The sequence below is a fragment of the Chiloscyllium punctatum genome, chromosome 22 (genome assembly GCF_047496795.1).
Source record: "Chiloscyllium punctatum isolate Juve2018m chromosome 22, sChiPun1.3, whole genome shotgun sequence".
NCBI classification, from domain to species: domain Eukaryota; kingdom Metazoa; phylum Chordata; class Chondrichthyes; order Orectolobiformes; family Hemiscylliidae; genus Chiloscyllium; species Chiloscyllium punctatum.
The window spans coordinates 50,989,446-51,012,652 of NC_092760.1; the positions used below are offsets into that span (position 1 = coordinate 50,989,446).

The 23,207-nt window shown below is 41.3% G+C and overlaps 1 protein-coding gene across 3 annotated transcripts in view; it reads right to left on the bottom strand.

The window, feature by feature from the left end:
* Positions 1-581: 581 nt before the first annotated feature.
* The window catches only part of LOC140493628 (switch-associated protein 70-like), a 138,958-nt gene continuing 116,332 nt past the window's right edge, over positions 582-23,207 (bottom strand). For all 3 annotated transcript variants that reach the window (XM_072592266.1, XM_072592267.1, XM_072592268.1), the window contains 3 exons: positions 17,703-17,901; positions 14,146-14,242; positions 582-4,692 (listed from right to left, as the gene is read on the bottom strand). In XM_072592266.1, the coding sequence (XP_072448367.1) occupies positions 4,580-4,692; positions 14,146-14,242; positions 17,703-17,901 (409 nt within the window). In that variant the 3' untranslated portion in view covers positions 582-4,579. The remainder of the gene's footprint in view (positions 4,693-14,145; positions 14,243-17,702; positions 17,902-23,207) is intronic.

Below are 23,207 nucleotides of genomic sequence, written 5' to 3' on the forward strand. Positions count from 1 at the left end.
TCTCTTTGTTCAGCAACACTCCCTAGGACTTTACCATTAAGTGTATAAGTCCTGCCCTGATTTGCTTTCCCGAAATGCAGCACCTCACATTTATCTAAATTAAACTCGATGAAGATGGTTGTTGCCTGACACTTGTATAGCACAAATGCTGCTTGCCACTTGGAAGCCCAAACATCGACACTGTCCAGGTTTTGCGGAATATTGAAATGGGCTACTAATAAAACATTTTATGTACAAAAGACAGAGAAAATAAATCATATCGCTGCTCCTTGGATGCTGCCTGAACTGCTGTGCTCTTCCAGCACCACTAATCTATAAATCATATTTGCCAACTTAAGGTTCCCATTCCTGATAGCCATCCAAGGTCAGAACAGTACAGCACAAGAGCAATGTGGGTAGTTACCTCCCTCCCTCCCTCTCTATTGTACTTTGCCTCATAGTTCTTTTAAAATAACACAAATAGATAGAGGTGTACTGAAGATGACAAGCAGATATAAATCAGGCACTCCCACAGCTCGAAGTGCAAAATTAGTGAAATTACAGGAGAGAGGTGGCATTGTATATTGGAGTCAGAAACCATATTGAAAGTTTAAAGTACATATCATTTTTATTTTCATCACTAACATTGTTTCTATGCTGAATTACAATTGGTTGCAAAATATTAACTTGCCTGTAGTTAAAAAATCTATGACAGCAATATAAACCTGAGTATGTTAATTGTAAAAGGTAAGGCGACTGCAGAAAGCAATTCTTACATTAATCTTGGCACTTTAGATGAATGTCAACACATCAATCATATATAAACACCAGCCATTTAAGTGATCACAGTTAGGTTCAGGATGATAAGGTGAACAGTTGATTCCAGTTTCAACTAATGGTTGAAGCCAGAGTTATGGAAGAAACCTAACCAGGAGCTGTTCCACAAGTTTACACAAACCATAGTTAAAAGACAAATTGAAAATGAACAGTTTATCTCAAAAGTGACTTTTTAAAAAAAAAAGTCGAAAAATCAAATTATAATTATCTCTCAAATATTTGTCACTTCTAGACAAAAACAGTTGCAGAAGTTATAAACTCCAATTTTTTCTATATTTCTTTAAATAAAATTATCTTAGCACTGAATTTTCTTAGCAAGCTCAACATATTTCTCAAATTGGTTTCACATAGATATTACAAGTTATTTTTGTTAATTATTCAAATGCACAATAATTGATACCCAAAAGCTTTGATCTTTCTCATGTCCCCTGGAATCTACTGAGGTTGTACAAAAAGTCCTGAATGTATTTTGAAAGATTATAAAAGAAACTAGATTCAGTTTCTTAAAAGAAATCGGTCAAACTGTTCTCTCCTTTGAGGGATGGCTTTGCCCTGATATTTTGTCCATTTGGCCATCATTCACATGTGTTAATGATGGAGAGTGGGGGAATAACTACAGATGACTATTCCTCATCCAATGAAATAGTCATCAGGAGTGGGAACTCTCAAAATTTTCAGTCTTTAAGCAGGGACACTGGAGACCAGCTTCACAGGGGTCAGCTAGCTCAGTACAGACAATGGATTGAACCTGTGATCTTCCTGTACTGTATGGTTGAGCTACCAATTGGATAAATACATATTTCACTCCATGTCTTTAATGCTATGACATCTAGTCAAGAATATGGCACTTGTAATTCAACTCAGCAATCTAGCCAACTATCAATGCTTGACAAAATTTTTGACAGAGGAATTTCCAATTGATTCATTAATCAAAACAATGCTAGGATGGAACTTTGTTATGGTCCATTGTTAATGTTAATGGATCTTTCACAGACACTTGCTGCCCCATCTTGCAGTCATTTCTTCCAAGGTGAATATTTCCACAACTGAACAATTTTGTTGTACTGTATCTAACTTGGATGTTATTCCATATTTCACTTGTTTCGTGCAGCAAAGGTTTGGTTCTGGAAATAACACTGCAGTGCTGAAAAAGCCAATGGTCAATCACCAGTTGGATAATTTCTGCATCTACAAATCTAATTACCTACATCTAACAACATTGATCAGAGACTGCATATAAAGAAAATAATAGCTGGCAGAATTAAATTACATGCAAATCAATGCTACTGCTGCTCAAAACCTCTTGCGGATATCAGTAGAATATATGTTTAATTTTCAACTGAACAGAACACTGACTTTTGTCAAGTCTCTCTTCAACAACGGGATAATGGCATTAAAAGAATGAAAGATGCATGGTGTAAAATGCACAAGTAATCAAGCAAATGATCAGGTCTGTCTTGCTTTTAGTTCCTGATCTTTGTTTAGACATGTACAAAAAACGTGTCCCATAAAAACAAACTCAAATTTAAAATACTTATTAGCTTCATTCAAACAATTTTTGGGAAATAATCAGACAATTCTTTACATACCATCACTAAAATTAATCAAGTAAATTTAAATGTTTATGTATTAGATTAACACAAAAATAATGAAGCTATACTCTAAACTTCTGCATAAAATTCAATATTTTTATTGAAGGCAATGGCCTGGATTTTTAACTTTGGGACATGCAACAGGAATCAAATAAATTCCGAGCATAGTATGCATGCCTTGGGAAATAGTGCTTGCAAATTTTCATTGGGGGGAGAGCCTGCAGTTGAGCCAGCCCACCTGGGAATGTGGTTAAAGGCCGCTAAAAGCGCTGAAATAGCTTGTTTAAAAGATCAGCCTTGATACCATGGGCTGATGCATTTTGTTCTAATGACAAAGGTAAAAGCCCCTAGACCACTTACACTCTCCCTGCTGCTTCCACGCCATACTATACCCCCCCCCACCACCCAACCCTCATAATCCCGATGGTACTTCTAGATCCATTTGCTTATAATGCATTGTATAGAATTAGTGAATCCACTAGTTCAAGAATGCAATTTAGCTGCAATCCATGAAATCCATTAAACAGTTGAAACAAATGAGCTTTGGGAAAATATTGCTTGATTAACAGCTCTGGCTTTCTGCTGTCAAGTGCACAATGTTTTTTTAGAACAAGTGCTGTAGTTTCTGCTACTGAGACATTTAATGGTCTGGATAAATATTGGAAAGTTATGAATGAATTATTTTTTAAAGTTTTTTTTTAAAAACAGCATCCTGTTTGCACTATGAGGTTTGTTGAACCAAACAGCATAAAGATGTCACAGCTTAGCATTTTGGTCATGTATGCATATTGAATGCGTGAAGTACAAATTTTAAAAAATTAGATTAGATTCCCTACAATGTGGAAACAGGCCCTTCGGCCCAACAAGTCCACACCGATTGTCTGAAGAGTAACCCACCCAGACCCATTCACCTACTCCCTACTAATGCACCTATAACTTTGGGCAATTTAGCATGGCCAATTCACCTGACACGCAGATCTTTGGACTGTGGGAGGAAACCTGAGCACCTGGAGATAACCCACACAGACACTGGGAGAATGTGCAAACTCCACACAGACAGTTGCCTGAGGCTGGAATCAAACCCAGGTCCCTGGCGCTGCAAGGTAGCAGTGCTAACCACTGAACACAGTGCCGCCCTGAACTTATGTTTTAAAAAGGTTTTCTGAGACAGACTGTGCTTCACAATACCAGAGGTCCCAACTCCACAATGATTACGAAGGAGTCGAACAAGCCTCAAGCTGGAGTTGACTAGGTTAGCAGGAAGTAAGCCCATAGCCCATAACCCAAACCTCCAACCTTAAAGGGGTTTGGTGAAAATCAGAGTGCAGAAGAGGAGTCAGGAATCCCAAATGCAGCACGTGACCACCATTCTTAAAGGGCTTCCAAGTCAAAAACACATTATTACAGCACAGAAAGAGGCCACTTGGCCCATCATATCAGAGCTGGTTCTCCTTAAACAGTACATCAAACAGATTAAATATTGCCAGACAAAGGTCTTTTGGCAAATTGCATCAAGAATGGCATTGTGATCATGAAAGGCGAGTATTTAAAAAGTACAGGATTTCTTTTCCTCCTGCAAATAGGTAGCTGTCAATTGGACTGCCTTGGGCAAATTTGTACTTCACGCATTCAACATTACATTTTGTGAACGCTACAGCCTCAGCTGACTGTTTTATTACAATTCAGATGGAAATAAAGGTTGTGAATTGAGGAGACTAATGCTGTGAATGAAAGTAATAACAAAACTAGTTTATCCTATGACACTATAAAATTACATAACTAAATTAAATCAGTCACACATCTAACTCAATGCAAAAATTAATAAAACAGTGCAGCGAAGAACTGAAGCAAGCAAAAAAAAAGGCTTTAAGCCAAGTATAAAAACTACAGAATGCTGAAAGCAAGCTTTAAAGTATTTAAAATTAACTTGACAATATTTATCGAGAAGTCTGAGCAAACTTCACATCGACTACAAAACAAGCTGTCCTTTGCTCTGTGTGCCAACATACTTTAGAAGCTTCAGCACGTTAAGATTTTAGTATAAAATACTCCTTTGTGTAACAGTTTCAAAATAGTTCTGCCTCCACAATGAACATGTCCATGGCATTTTATTCCAGTGTGTAGCCTGTCAAAATACAGTGTAAAACCTTGATCGGTTATGAAATAGTAGATTACTGCATTGCACTATTTTTCTGTTTCTGCCAGCTCTTTTCTCGCAGACTCAACTCAGCCTCTGTAAAGGCAGCTGGTCCCCAATTAGTGATCAGCTGACGACCCTTTGGGCCTACAAGAATGAAAGAACAAACAATAAAAAGGAACAATTCAATATGCACTGAATGAGAATGACAATATCTTAAACTTAATAATGACCTAGAAATTACAGTGTATGTTTGAGGCCAAGAGTAATGGAACAGGTAATAATTCCACATTTTCCATTATTTTACAGAAATTATTGTCGCAAATCTTCCCTGGCTCATTTCTCTCTGATGTACCACAGACCCAGGAGGACCAGTTCCACCACAGAACACACCAGATGGCCTCCTTCTTTAGAGACCGCAATTTCCTTTCCCACATGGTTAAAGATGCCCTCCAATGTATCTTGTCCACATCCCACCCCTCCAACCATAACAAGGACAGAACGCCCCTGGTGCTCACCTTCCACCATACCAACCTTCGCATAAACCAAATTATCTGCTGACATTTCCCCACCTCCAAACAGACCCCACCACCACCAGGGATATATTTCCCTCCCCACCCCTTTCCGCCTTCCGCAGAGACCGTTCCCTCCGTGACTACCTGGTCAGGTCCATGCCCCCCTACAACCCACCCTCCCATCCTGGCACCTTCCCCTGCCACTGCAGAAATTGCAAAACCTGCGCCCACACCTCCTCCCTTACCTCCATCCAAGGTCCTAAAGGAGCCTTCCACATCCATCAAAGTTTTACCTGCACATCCACTAATATCATTTATTGCATCCGTTGCTCCCGATGCTGTCTCCTCTACATGGGGGAGACTGGATGCCTCCTAGCAGAGCGCTCTAGGGAACATCTCCGGGACACCCACACTAATCAACCACACCGCCCTGTGCTCCAACATTTCAACTCCCCCTTCCACTCTGCCGAGGACATGGAGGTCCTGGGCCTCCTCCACTGCTGCTCCCTCACCACCAGACGCCTGGAGGAAGAACGCCTCATCTTCCGCCTCCGAACACTTCAACCCCAGGGCATCAATGTGGAATTCAACAGATTCCTCATTTCCCCTTCCCCCACCTCACCCCAGTTCCAAACTTCCAGCTCAGCACTGTCCCCATGACTTATCCTACCTGCCTATCTTCTTTTCCACCTATCCACTCCACCCTCCTCCCTGACCTATCACCTTCATCCCCTCCCCCACTCACCTATTGTACTCTATGCTACTTTCTCCCACCCCCACCCCCCTCCCCCACCCCACTCTCCTCTCACTTATCTCTCCACCCTTCAGGCTCTCTGCCTGTATTCCTGATGAAGGGCTTTTGCCCGAAACGTCGACTTTACTGCTGCCTGATGCTGCCTGAATTGCTGTGCTTTCCCAGCCCCACTAATCCAGAATCCCTCTGACGTATCTCCATTCTAACTTCCTCCCCATATGGAATCTACTTGGTTTTAGCTACCCAGCGTTGAAACAGTTTAGTGTTTTTTAAAAAACAAGATAAAATTGCTATATTGTAACATTTTAGCATTAAAGATTTTTTATTAATTCATGGGATGTAGGCTGATATCTTAAACCTCTAGAATTTGCATGATGAAGGTGTATGCAGTGCTATTAACAAGGGAGCTCCAGGATTTTGAGGGAGCAGCATTGCACATCCAAGTTTGGATAGTGTACAACTTGGAGGAAGAACTTGCAGTTGCTGTTTCTATGTGCTGACAGCCCTTATTCTAGTTGGTAGGGGTCATGTATTTCGAAGGTGCTGGCAAAAAAACTTTAGCAATTTGCTGCAGTGCATCTTGTTGATGGTACACACTGCTGCCATGGTCAACCTGTGCTGAAGGAAGGGAACATTTAAAAGTCAGTGCATCGGATTTCAATCAAGCAGGTTGCTTTGTCCTGGGTGGTCAAGAGGTTTTCTTTTTGAGTGTTGTTGAATTATCCATTCAAGAAGAATGCTCCATCACCCACTGCTTTGCATCTTGTCGATTTCCCTGCACCCAATCTGGTCTTGTAGCCACAGTATATACATAGGTCGCTTTTGTTTCAAGTTATGTTTCTGGCCTATGATTATCCTCAGAGTATTTTTGGTGAGGAATTTGGTGATGGCATTACAAGAGGTGATTAAATTCTCCTTTGTTGGAGAAATTATTGCCTAGAAGTTGTGCACAACAAATATTACTTGCTACTTATCAATCCTACTTTGAATGTTATCTAGTTTTGTGGCAGACAGGTACAGACTACTTCATATCTGAGGAATTTAAATGGAATTTAACTAAATGTGCAATTACAGTTGGAGTATTTGAAGTAATATTAAATCACTAGAGGGTGACATTACATACTCTTAAACAGATGCACAAATTGCTGTACTGACAGCCTCTGAACTTCATAGTTATCTGAATGATATTAAACTAAAAAGGGACAAGTTATCATAAAATGGATACAAGTGACATTTAAAGGAACAAATCAGAAGATAGCAGCAAGTGATTTCAGTAAGATGACCATTCCTTTTAAAGAAACTGATCTGGAATTGGGAACATATTACCTAGATCAATCTGAAATTGATAATGTGCCATTCAGTCATTGGGGAGCCAGAGTTCAGATATCTCTGATCCATATACAGGAGATAGCGGCTAGAAAGGTCAAGTCCCACCTGCTTCAGAGATGTGTAATAACATGTCTGAAGCGGTTAAATAGAAAATAGTGGCTCGAAAAGGGCTAATAAGAAGCAATTTGATGCACAGTCAGAAGACTAAAGACTGAATGACAACTTTAGTCAACAGAAGTGAGAGAGAGATTTATGCCAAATAATGGTTATTGCAGGTTCTGGGATTTAGATGTTTCAGTAAGATCAGGGAAAAAGATAAAAGAGGAGGTGGTGTGGCATTGTTAGTCAAAGATAGCATTAAGGTGGCAGAAAGGACATTTGATGAGGACTCGTCTACTGAGGTAGTATGGGCTGACGTTAGAAATAGGAAAGGAGACATCATCGTATTGGGGGTTTTCTATAGGCCTCTGAGAAGTTCCGGAGACATACAGAAAAGGATTGCAAATATGATTCTGGATAGGACAGTAACAGTGTAGTTGTTGTGGGGAAATACTATAGTTTGGTAACTTTCGATGGGTCAGTTTTTGTCCAATATGTGCAGGACGATTTCCTGACGCAGTATGTAGTTAGGCCAACAAGAGGTGAAGCTACACTGGATTTGGTACTGGGTAATGAACCAGGCCAGGTGTTAGATTTGGAGGTAGGTGAGCACTTTGGTGATAGTGACCACAATTCGGTTACATTTACTTTAGCGACGGAAATGGATAGATATACAGCGGAACCTCGATTATCCGAAAACCAATTATCCGAAAATCAGATTTTCCAAAGGAGTTCTCGAGGTCCCGATAGAAACATTACATCAAAGACATGTTTCGAACAGCAATGTGTTTTTTGTTTACAGTGATTAAACAGGCACTGCCTCCAAATGACTGACCTCCCACCCCCTCTCTACCCGTACCTTCCCTGCTTCCCCAGATAATCTGATCAACATTGTCCTGTACAGGGCAGAGGTGGAACCTGTCAAAACGTTGCAGTAAAAAGTATGTGTGCGCGTGAGTGTGCGTGTGTCCGCGCTATTTGGAGACCTATCCCACAAAGGCAGCAGCAACAGCAGTCTTTTTGTTGGTGTCCAGGCCAGCTGCCCCAGAGAGGGGGCAGGGGCAGTGTTGGACAGGGTGGAGGGGGCAGGGGCAGTCCTGGACGGGTTGGAGGGTGCGGGGCAATGTTGGACGGGGGCAATGCTGGATGGGGATGGGGGCGGGGCCAGTGCTGGACGGGGATGGAGGGGGCGGGGCCAGTGCTGGACAGGGATGGAGGGGGCGGGGCCAGTGCTGGACAGGGATGGAGGGGGCGGGGCCAGTGCTGGACAGGGATGGAGGGGGAATAGTGCTGGGCAGGGATAGAGGGGGGCAGTGCTGGATGGGAATGGGGGACGGGGACAATGCTGGACGGGAATGGGGGGCTGGGGCCAGCGCTGCACGGGGTTAGAGGAGGCCAGTGCTGGATGGGAATGGGGGGGCGGGGACAATGCTGCATGGGGATAGAGGGGGGCTGTGCTGGACAGGAATAGGGGGCAGGGACAGTGCTGGACAGGAATGGGGGGGCGGGGACAGTGCTGGACAGGAATGGGGGGGCGGGGACAGTGCTGGACAGGAATGGGGGGGCGGGGACAGTGCTGGACAGGAATGGGGGGACAGTGCTGAACGGGGATAGAGGGGGGCAGTGCTGGACGGGGATGGAGGGGCGGGGACAGTGTTGACGGGGTTGGGGGTGCAGTGCTGAATGGGAATGGGGGCGGGGACAGTGCTGGACATGGATGGAGACGGGGATAGTGCTGGGCGGGGATGGAGGGGTGGGGACAGTGCTGGATGGGGTTGAAGGGGTAGGGACAGTGCTGGATGGGGTTGAGGGGTCGGGACAGTGCTGGACGGGAATGGTGGATGGGCGCAGTGTTGGACGGGAATGGGGTCGGGGGGGCAGTTTTGGGAGGGGATGGGGGCTGGCCGGGTGTTGGACAGGAATGGGGGCCGGGGGGTGGGGGGGGGCTGTGGGGCGGTGTTGGACAGGAATGGGGGCCGGGGGGCGGGGTGTGGGGCCGTGTTGGACTGGAATGGGGGGTGGGGGGAGTGGTGTTGGAAGGGGATGGGGGCAGGGGCGGTGTTAGAAGGGGATGGGGGCGGAGGCACTGTTGGACGGGGTTTGGGGGCGGGGCAGTATTGGACAGGAATGGGGTCGGGCACAGTGTTGTACGGGAATGGGGGGGCGATGTTGGAAGGGGATGGGGGCGGGGGCAGTGTTGGACGGGGATGGGAGTGCGGGGGCGGTGTTGGACGGGGATGTGGGCGCGGTGTTGGAGGGCAGGGGAGGTGTTGGGCGGTTGGAAGGCTGGGTGTGCGGGGGCGGGGGGGCAGTGTGGGGGCTGGGTCTCACGCACTGTGTGCTGTTGCAGTCTCCTGAATGGGAGCAGACTTTAAAAACTCTGAGCCCCAGAGAAAAGGCATTTAATCGATTAACCAAATAAACGATCATCCAAACAAAATAGTGCCCGCCCATCTCGTTCAGATAATCGCGGTTCCCCTATATAACACAGGGCAAGAGTTATAGCTGGCAACTGTAATGCAATTAGGCAAGATTTAGGATGGATAGATGGGGAAGGAAACTGCAGGGGATGGGCACAAGTGAATCATGGAGCTTGTTCAGAGAACAGCTATTGCGTGTCCTTGATAAGTATGTACCTGTCAGGCAGGGAGGAAGTGGTCAAGTGAGGGAACCATGGTTTACTAAAGAAGTGTAAAGATGAGATGTGAAGGCTCAGTTAGGGTGCTGGAGAGTTACAAGTTAGCTAGGAAGGACCTACAGAGAGAGCTAAGAAGAACTAGGAGGGTCATGAGAAGTCTTTAGCAGGTAGGATCAATGAAAACCCTAAGGCTTTCTATAAGTATGTCAGGAATAAACGAATGACGAGGGTAAGATTCAGGCCAGTCAAGGACAGTAGTGGACGTTGTGCGTGGAGTCCAAAAAGATGGGAGAGGCGCTAAATGAATATTTTTCATCAGTATTCACAAAGGAAAATGACAATGTTGTTGAGGAGAATACTGAGATAGACCATTAGACTAGATGGGATTGAGTTTCATAAGGAGGAGGTGTTAGCAATTCTGGAGAGTGTGAAAATAAATAAATCTCCTAGGCTGGATGGGATTTATCCTAGGATTCTCTGTGGTCAAGTGTTGGAAAGGATTATAAGAGATAGGATTTATAATCGCCTAGAAAGGAATTATTTGATTAGGAATAGTTAACATGGTTTTTTGTGAAGGGTAGGTCGTGCCTCACACACCTTATTGAGTTCTTTGAGAAGGTGACTAAACAGGTGGATGAGGGTAAAACAGTTGATGTGGAGCATATGGATTTCAGTAAAGCATTTCATAAGGTTCCCCATGATAGGCTATTGCACAAAATACGGAGGCATGGGATTGAGGGTGATTTAGTGGTTTGGATCAGAAATTGGCTAGCTGTAAGAAGACGGAGGGTGGTGGTTGATGGGAAAAGTTCATCTTGGAGTTCAGTTACTCGTGGCTAACCGCAAGGATCTGTTTTTTGGTCCACTGCTGTTTGTCATTTTTTTAATTAGTTGGATGAGGGTGTAGAAGGACAGGTTAGTAAATTTAGAGATGATACTAAAGTAGGTGGTGTTGTGAACAGTGCAGAAGGATGTTGCAAGTTACAGAGGGATATAGATAAGCTGAAGAGCTGGGCAGAGAGGTGACAAATGGAGTTTAATGTGGAAAAGTGTGAGGTGACTCACTTTGGAAGAAGTAACAGGAATACAGAGTACTGGGCTAATGGTAAGATTCTTGGTCACGTAGACGAGCACAGAGATCTCTGTACCCATGTGCAAAGATCCCTGAAAGTTTCCACCCAGGTTGATAGGGTTGTTAAAAGTGCATATGGTGTGTTAGCTTTTATTGGTGGAGGGATTGAGTTTCAGAGCCATGAGGTCATGTTGCAGCTGTACAAAACTCTGGTGGGGTCGCACTTAGAGTATTGTGTACAGTTCTGGTTTCTGCATTATCAGAAGGATGTGGAAACATTGGAAAGGGTACAGAAGAGATTTATTAGGATGTTGCCTGGTATGGAGGGAAGGTCTTATGAGAAACGGCTGAGGGACTTGAGACTGTTTTCATTAGAGAGAAGGTGGCTAAGAGGTGACTTAATAGAGGCATACAAGATGGTCAGAGGATTAGATAGGCTGGACAGGGAGAGCCTTACTCCTTGGATGGTGATAGCTAGCACGAGGGGACATAGCTTTAAATTGAGGGGTGATAGATATAAAATAGATGTTAGAGGTAGTTTCCTTACTCAGAATAGTAGGGGCGTGGAATGCCCTGCCTGCAACAATAGTGGACTCACCAACATTAAGAGCATTTAAATGGTCATTGGATAAACGTATGGACGATAAATGGAATAGCGTAAGTTAGATAGGCTTTAGATTGGTTTCACAGGTCAGCACAATATCCAGGGCTGAAGGGCCTGTACTGCGCTATAATGTTCTGTGTTCAATAACATTCTTTTGAACTTCAGATATTCCTGCACAGACTTCAGAGTTGTGGGGTATATTTAAACCAACGCGGCAATCATATGACAGAGAATGATGGCATGTGCATGGGGTTTCCCTGCTGTTTTTACAAGAAACGCTAGCACCCAATCAGCCAGATGTTGAGAGCTTGTGTCTCAAAGTGAAAATAACTGCTATTATTAAATATCATTCATTTTGACTCAAAACATTTCCGTGAGACTTACATAGAACATAGAAAAATACAGCGCAGTACAGGCCCTTTGGCCCTCGATGTTGCGCCGATCCAAGCCCACCTAACCTACACTAGCCCACTATCCTCCATATGCCTATCCAATGCCTGTTTAAATGCCCATAAAGAGGGAGAGTCCACCACTGCTACTGGCAGGGCATTCCATGAACTCACGACTCGCTGAGTAAAGAATCCACCCCTAGCATCTGTCCTATACCGACCACCCCTTAATTTAAAGCTATGCCCCCTCGTAATAGCTGACTCCATACGTGGAAAAAGGTTCTCATGGTCAACCCCATCTAAAACCCTAATCATCTTGTACACCTCTATCAAGTCACCCCTAAACCTTCTTTTCTCCAATGAAAACAGCAATGAAAACTTGTAAAAACACTTTTGAACTTGGAGGTACTTTTCAGGAAATATTTTAGACTGGCTCACCAACTTAGCCTACTTTTGTAATTGACTAGACCATAAAATTTAAGATATGTGGACTCCCAAATCTTACACTATGGTAATGCCATGCGATATGATGGAATTTTATATTCGGTATGAAAACATGATGCCATCTTGTCGGGTGGTGTTAAGGCTCAGTGGTTAGCACTGGTGCCTCACAGTGCCAGGGATCCAGCCTTGAGCGTGGAGTTTGCATATTCTCCCAGTGTCTGCATGGGTTTCATCCAGGTCCTCCGGTTTCCTCCCACAATCCAAAGATGTGCAGGTCAGGTGAGTTGGTCATGCTAAATTGCCCATAGTGTTCAGGGATGTCTAGGTCAGGTGCATTTAGGGGTAAATATAGGGTAGGGGAATGGGTCTGGGTGGATTACTCTTCAGAGAATCAGTGTGGACTTGTTGGGCTGAAGGGCCTGTTCCCACAGTGTAGGGATTCTATCTCCAAAAAGAAGAGAGTAGGTAGTGATCAGGGTTCCTTTTCCATGTTTGACCTATTACTAATAACTTCATAGGGTTTTGAGTCAATGCTAAGGGGTATAAACTGCATACCACTGTGGGTTGGACTTACTGGTGGATGAAGACAGAGCCTAGGACATTGGCTGAAATAGATGTTTTTGAGAATAAAAGTCTTCCTGGGCTACTCAATATGACAGCTCTTCCAATTTTTGTACAAATATTTGGATGTTGCTGAGAAAGGTTTTGCGGTATTGGCTACAGCTGCACGTGCCTCTATTGCATCTGAATCCTAGATAAGTGCCATGGGAATTTCTTCTTCTGTTCTTAGAATTCTCTGAAGTGGTTTGAGGGAACTCTGTGGTTTGCTAGGCTATTTCAGAAAGACAGGTAAGAATTGAAGCTCTTAAATCAACAGTGAATTAACAACCCAACTATTTTCCCCCTACAGAGGTTTTTATTCATGGTTATCAAATTGTTCTCAGCTGTGATGAAGATACAGCATACAGTAAAGATCAATCAACACAGTTGACCATACTGGATATTAATTCCATAAAATTCAGCCTTTTGCATAGTGGAGCCTACAATGATTTATGTTCTGATTATCGGAATCCTAAAAGTTTACTTTGGAGGAGAAAAGGGAACAGATATGTACATTAATCTCTCACATTGGATAGGTTTACAAAAATAACCTTATCCAGCACTTATTCTAATTTGTCACCCAAATCAATTGGTTATGAATAGAAGATTAACAGCAAAATACTTATATACTTTGTCTAAATTAAGTTCTTCAAAAAAAAAACAAATTGCAGTTCATGAAAAATGCTTCAAAAGGAAGGAATCAGCATAAATCTTTCCTTGACATCATCTTACTTCGTGCAGTGATACAACAAGGAATTGCAAAGCATTTGTGGAGAGGGAGACCGAGTAAACATTTCAAGTCTGAAAACCCTTCTTCAGAATGAGGATCTGAAGACGAGTCTTTGGATTCAAAACTTCAACTCTGTTCTATCACCACCAGATGCTGCCAGACCTGCTGAGTTTCTCCAGGTTTTCAGCATTTTCAGTATTTTGCTTCTACTTGCATAAGTGACTGATGCCTTACTTTCACCAAAACAATGACAAATAACTTATTTTCCAACCATTTTTAAAAATCACATTCAGGTATAATTACACGAGGATATATTAACCTCTTCACTGCCATCTCCAACCTAGTGGGCCCTTGTACACGATAAAGGCTTTACTGCTGCTAGATTATTATATTCTATTGTACAAATAATTAGTCAACTTCCCCTACCTGGCTCGATAAGTCGGAGCAATCCTTCATGTTGAGCCACCTTGGCCTTCCAGTTCTTTGTCTTGCTAGCTGCCAGCTCTAATTTTTTTGCTGCTTCCTGACAAAATTATAAAGAATTGAACCAGTTTATTGCACTCATACATCTACAAAGCTTCAATTATTACCTCTTCTTCCCAATTTTCTTCCTCCATATAAGATTTAAAATCTTGTTGAGTAGAGATTGCAGAATTGTTGAGCACTATTACAATGACATTAATCATGTGAGAATCTTGACAGCCCATGTTATTGGTATGCCTTTTGCAATTCCCACATGTCTTACTCGAGAAGAGAATTACCATAGATCTTGGAAGCTACATCACATTCCCAGACAAGTAAAAAGGAAGTTGAGATGGGACAGGAATTTGAGAGAGAGAGAGACAGACAGACAGACAGAGACAGAGAGATTCAGTGAGAGAAGGAGAGCTATAAGGTCAAATACAAAGCAGGAGTCCATTCCCTAAATTCTTATTCATTAAAGTAATCTGAAAAAAACTTTCCCCTTCTCTCTCCATTGTATTTGCTTCAAATATTCATCTAATTATCCTTGAAACTGAATCAGGGTCTCTAATTCACTAACATCCAAGTGTTCTCCTCCAAGACAGACACCATCCTGACTTGGAACAAAACTGTCATTCCCTCCTTGTCACTGAGAACTCTCTCTATAGTAGCAATGTGGATATATCTCCAGTAGATGAACGTAGGTTGAGAAGACAATTCATCAACCCCTTAAATATAACTAGGGATGCAAAACCATAAGAGTAGTCTACAGTAAATTCAGAACTGCGAGATGAGTTCGGAAAAGTTCTGTCTATGACCGATCTTCCTCAATGTCTGTACAGCAATAGAAGCATTGGCAGACAAAATCTGGCATTAAAACTGCAGGATTACTGCTAACATCTGTTAGATTTGCAGATGATAAAGCAATTGTAACAAGCACAGAGAAGGATTATAAGAACCAGTAGTCAGACTGGTAACAACAGGCATGAACTTTGGAAGGAAAGTGAACAAAACCAGGGTTTTGATTTGGTATATACCCAAAAGACAAGAAATATTCATCTATTCATGGAAGGAATTGAACCAGAACAGGTGTGAGAATTCAAGTATTTAGGAAGCATATTATCTGCTGACACCAAAAGAAAGAAGAACTAGAATAACAACAGGAAGCATTGTATTTAAGATGATGACCACTGTTAACCAGAACACAGAATAAAAAACAAAATGTTACTTGTAAAGCACTTGTCCAGAATGTTCTTTGTATGGATGCGAGACCTGGGCCTTGGTTAAAGGGGAGACCAAATTACTAAATAGCTCTTAAATTTGTGTTTGCAAGGAGAATGGCAAGAATCAGCTGGATGGAAAAAGTAACATATACTGAGGAGAAGAAGAAAGTAAATAAACAAACATTTGCTCATCGTAGTTAGGAAACAGTAGAGACACTGGCAGGCACACCTTGGGCTGAAAGGGACTGATAACAGATGTTATGAAGAGAACATTTCAAGGGAAAAGAAGAAGAGAATATCAATACTGGATAGTTCGAAAATTATGGGGTATTATTGGTTAATGTAAAGACCATGAGAAGACAGAGAGACAGAGAGAAGACTGAGCCAGGTTCAACATTCAGGCTAGCTTTTGCAACAAATGTTGGGCTTGACAGCACTACTCACATTCTATACACAAAAAGAAAAAAATTCAAATCAATCCATCCCTGTGGCATGATGCATCATTCTGCAAAAAGCCGGTGTACAGAAATTACTCCTAAAGTTCTTATTTGTTGTGAGGGAAGAATTCTTAAGCTTATGATCCCTGTCTTCTCAATCATTTAATAATTATTAATTTTGTCAAAGCCCCTATATTTTTAAAACTTTTGAAAATCTTTCCTTTCTACTCTAATGCACACAATCCCAATATCTCAAAATTCAATTGAACTATCCCTGTGTCTCCGTTTCATTGTCATTACCTTTATAAATGTAACTGCATGCTCTGAATGGTCCTTCAAGTTTTTTTAATTGGACTTACAAAGTTTTTGGGAATATATTGCAACAAGACTCAATGTAGCGTAAGAGGTTAATGTTAAATATGCAAATCAAAAGGTTTACAGAGTGATGTAAGATCAGTTGACAACCATAACCACTCGAAGATTATTCCATGTAGTATCTCATGTAAAGCTTTGTCCAGTAAATAGCTGAGAATATTCACCTATAGCCTAGTCTCCTGCAGTCTCCACCATCTCTAGTGACAAATACAAAAACTGACAACCTTCATAGACATTGATAACAGGTAGTAACAGTGAATGAATTGACGGACAAAGCAGGAAATGGGAACAGAAGAGAAATAAATGATCAAGTAAATTAGAAAGCACAGGAAGCATGTGTAAAGAGAAGCAATAGAAAAATTTAAACCCTTACTGGAGTGCTTTGAAAAGGAATAGACCCGAATCAGATGGAGAAGTGGCAGCACTGACATTGCAGATTTAAGAGGGCACCCAAAAAAGTTTCAGGACTATTGGAAAAGCTACCAAAGAACAGATCAATGCCAGTGTCTGCACCAAGGATGGCAAGACAGACAACATCTTGGTCAGAAGGGCATTAACAAAAAAAAAGGCTGCATATGAAGTTGTTATACAAGCTGTCAATGCAGATCATTTAGAGGAACACTATTCCAGAAAGGGTAAAATTTAATAGACACACTCAGTAATTGGGAAAGACTATTGATCTGTTTTTAATGGCTTTGATAGGCTAGCTCAGAATTCCAACTACAGACAAATTAATTCAAAGCCCATATCATTATAGAAGAGACATAATGTGGCTTTCAGCAATTGAGGGAAGATTTAACTTCATTGAAAACTATTTGTTTAACCAGGCAGACAGAAATGAAAAACAAAATTATGCATTTATTTGAGGTAACAGGGAGACTTCCTGAAGAAAGACACTGAGACCAAAAGGTTTATAGGGGAGCAGTTTGGAAGATCAGATAGATTAGCCAAATCACCACGTGGCTCTCAGTGAACTGACCATGAAGGCAGAGACTTGAGGAGAGTTATAGAGTAAAGGTTAATGTTAAATATGTAAATAGAACAGTCTACATTAAGAGTGAGGAATGATAAAATGACAACCATAACCCATAGAAGATGGGTCCATATAGCCTTGTGTAAATCCTTGTCATGTAAATAGAAAGTGTTCAATAAATATTCATCAACAGCCTAATCTCTTCCCATCATCTCCAGTTCCAAACACAAATACACAATTTTCAGAGACAACAGCAGCAGTCTCAGTAGATGTTTTTAATTGCGTAGAAAATTATCTGTTATTTTCCATTGTAATACATATAATTAAAGTCTAGAAGTGACAACTACATGCTGAAGGAAGTGCATGGCCATTTTCAGATGTTACCAAATTAGAAGAATACAAATTAATTGATTCAGCATTTACACATTGTGAAGCAGCAATTAAGATCAAGAAACTTGCTTGATCTTTGTGCAATCTTCCACATGAGTATGTCATCTTGTGTGTCAGTCTTACCCCATATTGCTCAAGTGCATGTTTCCTTTCCCGCTCAAGTTCATCTAGTTGCTTCATTGCTGCATCCAACGCACGATCTTTCATTGCTCTCTGGTTTTCCAGTTCTTGCTTTTCTGCTTCTGTTGTTTGTATGGTTTGTTGTTGTTTTAAATGTAGCCTCTCCAAATCCAGACGTTTACTGCATTCCTCTTCCAGCAATCTGCAGTCAAAAAATACTGACAAAGTTAACAGGTTTCACATTCAAGTCCCTCTCTCTAGGCACAAATGAGTAAAAGTTCTATCCTGCAATTAATATCTAACATACCCAAGAAAAATACAAGGGCACTCTTACTGAAATCAAAAACGAGAGAAATATTTTATGTCTAATCATGTGTAAAACAAACTGTTTCTTTTTCTCATGAGTTCTCTGTCTTCTTGTGAGAGTTGGTCACTCTCTGGTACCTTTCCTAAGGGATTTTTTAAACTCATTGAACTTTAGAAACAGTGTTGTTATCAAGTTCATTCACACGGTTTCCAGCACAGGAACTGTAGTGGTGCAGTAGTAGTGTCCCTGCTGCTGGGCCAACAGTTCCCTGGTTCAAGACCCAAAAGTTTTAGAGGTGTGAAACAATGCCCCTGAACAGGCTGATTTGAAAATTTCCAGCACAATGGTCTTGGTTAATCACTTCTCTCCTAGTACAGAACAGATGAAATGCTTACAAAGTACTTGTGTTTAAATAGAATTGTATGAATTATGAAAATGTAATTTCAAAGCTAAAAGATCAACTATTGATAGTTGTATGTGAAGTTTAAAAACACGACAAGCACAAATCACAAAGGACACTTTCCTTAAACGAGTACTGGAACAATTCACGACTATTCAACAGACTGTTCTTCTAAATAACGACTTAATTATTCTGTTAACTAGGGGTATTATTTTTAGTGCATATAGTTACAGAGCTTTTCATAATATCTGAAAGCACTAGAGATGATTTCTTAAATAGTCCAAATTCGAGGTTACATACAGAAGAAGACTGCGTTATTAGATCGTCTTTATAAATCAGATAGAGAATGTAGAGTGCTATGGCCAATGGGGTATCTTCTGTCAGCACTATTTATCATTTATTACATGAGGAAATATCAGGAGATATGGACAATCTGCTTAAAAGATGGGATCAGGATTTGGGACTAGAAATCTCTATATAAACATGGAACGACATTTGGGAAAACGCTAGAAGTATCACCATCTGCAACAGAACTCAGATCATTCAGTTGAAGATACTTCATAAGGCCCATATAGCACTGGACCAATTGGCAAAATTTAAGGCAGGCGCATCTCCAATGTGTCCCAAATGTAAAATAGAGGTGGGCACTCTTGCACATTGCTTATGGACCTGTCATAAGATCCGTAGATATTGGACTAAAGTAGCAAATGCTCTGACAGAAATCTTAGGAACAGAAATTGTATCTCTCCTTTTGGGCTTTTCGAATTTCCCTCCCTGGTTTTGCACCGGAAGAGATTATTTTCTATTCTCTCTTTCTGTGCAAGGAAAAATATTTTGGTAAACTGGGTGGCTGAGGGTCCCCCTGGACTTTCGAATTGGCACAGAATAATCATAGAATGTATTCCTCTTGACTTCCTTACAAATATGGTGCACCAAAAGACCGCATTATTCCATAAAATATGGCAGCCCTTCTTGAATTACATAAATACAGATATTTCGGCCATCCTAACAAGGGCTTTTATTTGATTGAGATGGCGAACCTGGCTGGTCCGGGTCTCTTGGGAGAGGAATCCCGCATGAATACAGGTTTTGTTAGGATTTGATGTTAATACATTCCGAGCATGTATCTCATTACTCAATTTCTGTGTTATCCGTCGTTTTTTTCCCCTTATTTGAATAATGTAAGAGACTTAATTATACACTCTGGTTAGTTGTAGGTTAGATTAGTAGTTAGTTGAGATTTTTTCTCTTTTTTTTGTTAAATTTTGGTTATTATTTATTTAAGGGATAGCCAACATGGCTTTGTGCATGGGAAATCATGTCTCACAAACTCAATTGAGTTTTTTGAAGAAGTAACAAAGAAGATTGATGAGGGCAGAGCTGCAGATGTGATCTATATGGACTTCAGTAAGGTGTTTGACAAGGTTCCCAAAGGGAGACTGGTTAGCAAGGTTGGATCTCACTGAATAAAGGGAGAACTAGCTATTTGGATACAGAACTGGCTCAAAGGTAGAAGACAGAGGATGGTGGTGGAGGGTTGTTTTTCAGATTGGAGGCCTATGACCAGTGGAATGCCACAAGGTTCGGTGCTGGATCCTCTACTTTTTGTCATTTACATAAATGATTTGGATACGAGCATAAGAGGTACAGTTAGTAAGTTTGCAGATGACCAAAATTGGAGGTGTAGTGGACAGCGAAGAAGGTTACCTCAGATTACAGCAGGATCTGGACCAGATGGGCCAATGGGCTGAGAAGTGGCAGATGAGGTTTAATTTAAATGTGAGGTGCTGCAATTTCGGAAAGCAAATCTTAGCAGGACTTATACACTTAATGGTAAGCTCCTAGGGAGTGTTGCTGAACAAAGAGACCTTGGAGTGAAGGATCATAGCTCCTTGAAAGTGGAGTCGCAGGTAGATAGGATAGTGAAGGAGGCATTTGGTATGTTTTCTTTTATTGGTCAGAGTATTGAGTACAGGAGTTGGGAGGTCATGTTGCGGCTGTACAGGACATTGGTTAGGGTATATGAATAGGAAGGGTTTGGAGGGATATGGGTCGGGTGCTGGCAGGTGGGACGAGATTGGGTTGGGATATCTGGTCAGCATGGACGGGTTGGACCAAAGGGTCTGTTTCCGGGCTGTACATTTCTATGACTCTAAACACAAATTCGCTTTCCACTCTGCCAACCTTTCACTTTAATGCCCTCCTATGTTTAGTAATACAATAAAGGATGTACCATTTCATGATAGACACTTGAAAATACATACTTAGTAATCTCATTTAAAATGGAGAGCTAAAATAGGATTAAATGCATCCTGGAAACTGCAACAAGACAGAATAGCAGCACTTAAACAGCTTGTAGCATTAATTGCAGTTAGCAACAGTAAGGACACAAACATAAATAAACTGAATTCAGCAGGTATTGTAACACTGCCACAGGGATAGCCCACTAAGCCTTCAAACATGTTTCAACAGTCAATAAGCTAATTTGTCACTCCATTCAGCCACTTTAGTTTCAAATCCTCTTAAACTATTATTCAGCAAATCTATCAATTGAACTTATAAAGTAATGAGCTAGCATCTGCTGCTTTTTGAGGGGCTTCCATACTTCTTCTATCTACAAGAGGAACCTCGATTATCTGAACGAGATGGGCGGGCACTATTTCGTTTGGATAATCAATTATTCAGTTAAGCCTTTCCTCTGGGGCCTGGAGTTTTTTTTAAAGCCCGTTCCCTGTTCAGGAGACAAAGCAACAGCACAACGCGTGCGAGCGCCTGCCCCAAACCTGTCCAACCCCGCCCCCTCCTGCCCCCAATCTCGCCCACCGTCAACCCTGCCCTTCGCTCACCCCCAACCCCATCCAATCCCGCCCACCCCAAATCCGCCCAACCCTCACCCCCACCCGACCCGACCCCTAAACCTGTCCAAATCCACCCCACGCCCCCAGAAAAAGGCCACACTCTCACACAACTTTTTACTGCAGCATTTTGACAGAATCCACCTTTGCCCAGTACAGGACAATGTTGGAGAGATTATCTAGGGAAAGGGGGGTTCAGGGTCCTGTTTAATCATTGTAAATCAAAGGCTCGATCAGTGTTGGAAACACGTCTTTGATGTAATGTTTCTATCGGTACCTCTAGATCTCCTTCAGATAATCCGATATTCGGATAATTGATATTTTGATAATCGAGGTTCCTCTGTATTATGTGAACAAGTCTTTCCGAAGTTTTCAACTGAATTCCCTGGCTCTAATTTTAAGATTATGTCGCCATGACCTTGATACTTCCATTTGCAGAAAACATTTCTACACAGCCCTCTTGACTCCTTCTGCAATTCTAAAAAGCAACTTCAAATAATCTTTCACATAATACAAGCCTTCTTTATGTAATCACCCCTCATACCCAATCTGTGTAACCAAGGAGACATTCTAGTGAATCTGTACTGCACTTCTTTTGAAGTGTATGCATTTTAAGGTGTGGTGCTAGAAATGTCTAGCATATTCAAAATGTTCCAACAAAGGCTTTGTAAAGCTGTGAACTAGCAATGTCTCCCTTATATTTTACTCCTCTAGTTATAAAGGTTGATGTTCTATGAGCTCTTTTGATTATTTTTTGCAGTTGTCTAGATTTTAGTGATCCTAACGTTTCACAGTTTAAAAAATGTGGAGATCTATCCTTTTCGGTCCACAATGGATGATCTCCCACCTGTGATGAAATCCATATTGCAGAATATTGCTAATTTATTTAACTTATTAACATCTCTTGGTAATCTTGCGTCTCATCTACATTACCTACAATGCCATCAATCTTTGTATCATTGGAAAACTTGGATATACAGCTATATTATGTTGTCCAAGTTATAAATCAATTTGATGATAAGTTAAGGGTTGTTAGCACTACTCTAAACTCTATCACCTAATTACTTTTATAACCAGGTCAATAATTCCCTTTAATGCCATAAGCTTTCGTTTTACGTTAGTCTCTTATGTGGAACCTAAGAATGTTTTCTTGAAACCCATGTAAACATTTTGTGCTGTCCTTCTTAAGTTACTTCAGTTCAATTTGGTGAATTACACATGACCTATCCTTCAAAATCGACTTTGGCTTTTCCTGATCAGTTCTATTTCTCGATGTGCTCTTTCACAATTCTTAATTGGGCATTTCAATTCATTGACCCAAAAGTTAGAGCAACAGGTCTACACAATTTCCTGGTTGCATACTCTCTCCTTTTTTAAATAACTATTTTATGTAAGATTTAAAATAATCTCTTCTTGAATGTGCGTTCTCTGGAAGACTGTCTAGTAATATTTCAGTCTTTCATGTCATTATTTTCCAAATTCTTTCTGGTTGAGTTCCAGTACTTGCTTCATCAATTTACCTGGAACATCAAATATACTTAACATTTCTCTCTATTGTGAAGACCGACACAAAGTAATTTTGAACATGCTTTGAATATTTCCTTATTTTCACTTGAAATATTACTCAATTTTTTAAAGAGCTGACATGATTCCTGACAACATTTTTTTATCCAAGTTTTTGCTGTAAACATTCTATTCACCTGAAGGGCTTTTGCCCGAAATGCCTATTTCGAAGCTACTTGGATGCTGCCTGAACTGCTGTGCTCTTCCAGCACCACTAATCCAGAATCTGGTTTCCAGCATCTGCAGTCACTGTTTTTACCTTATTCTATTCACCTGTACCAGACTGGGAGCAATACTCTGGTTGGACAGTAGAAAGGCTTTGAAACCAAATAGAGGAGGCGAGGGATCAAGTTTCAAAAAATTCTATAAATTAAATAGAGATC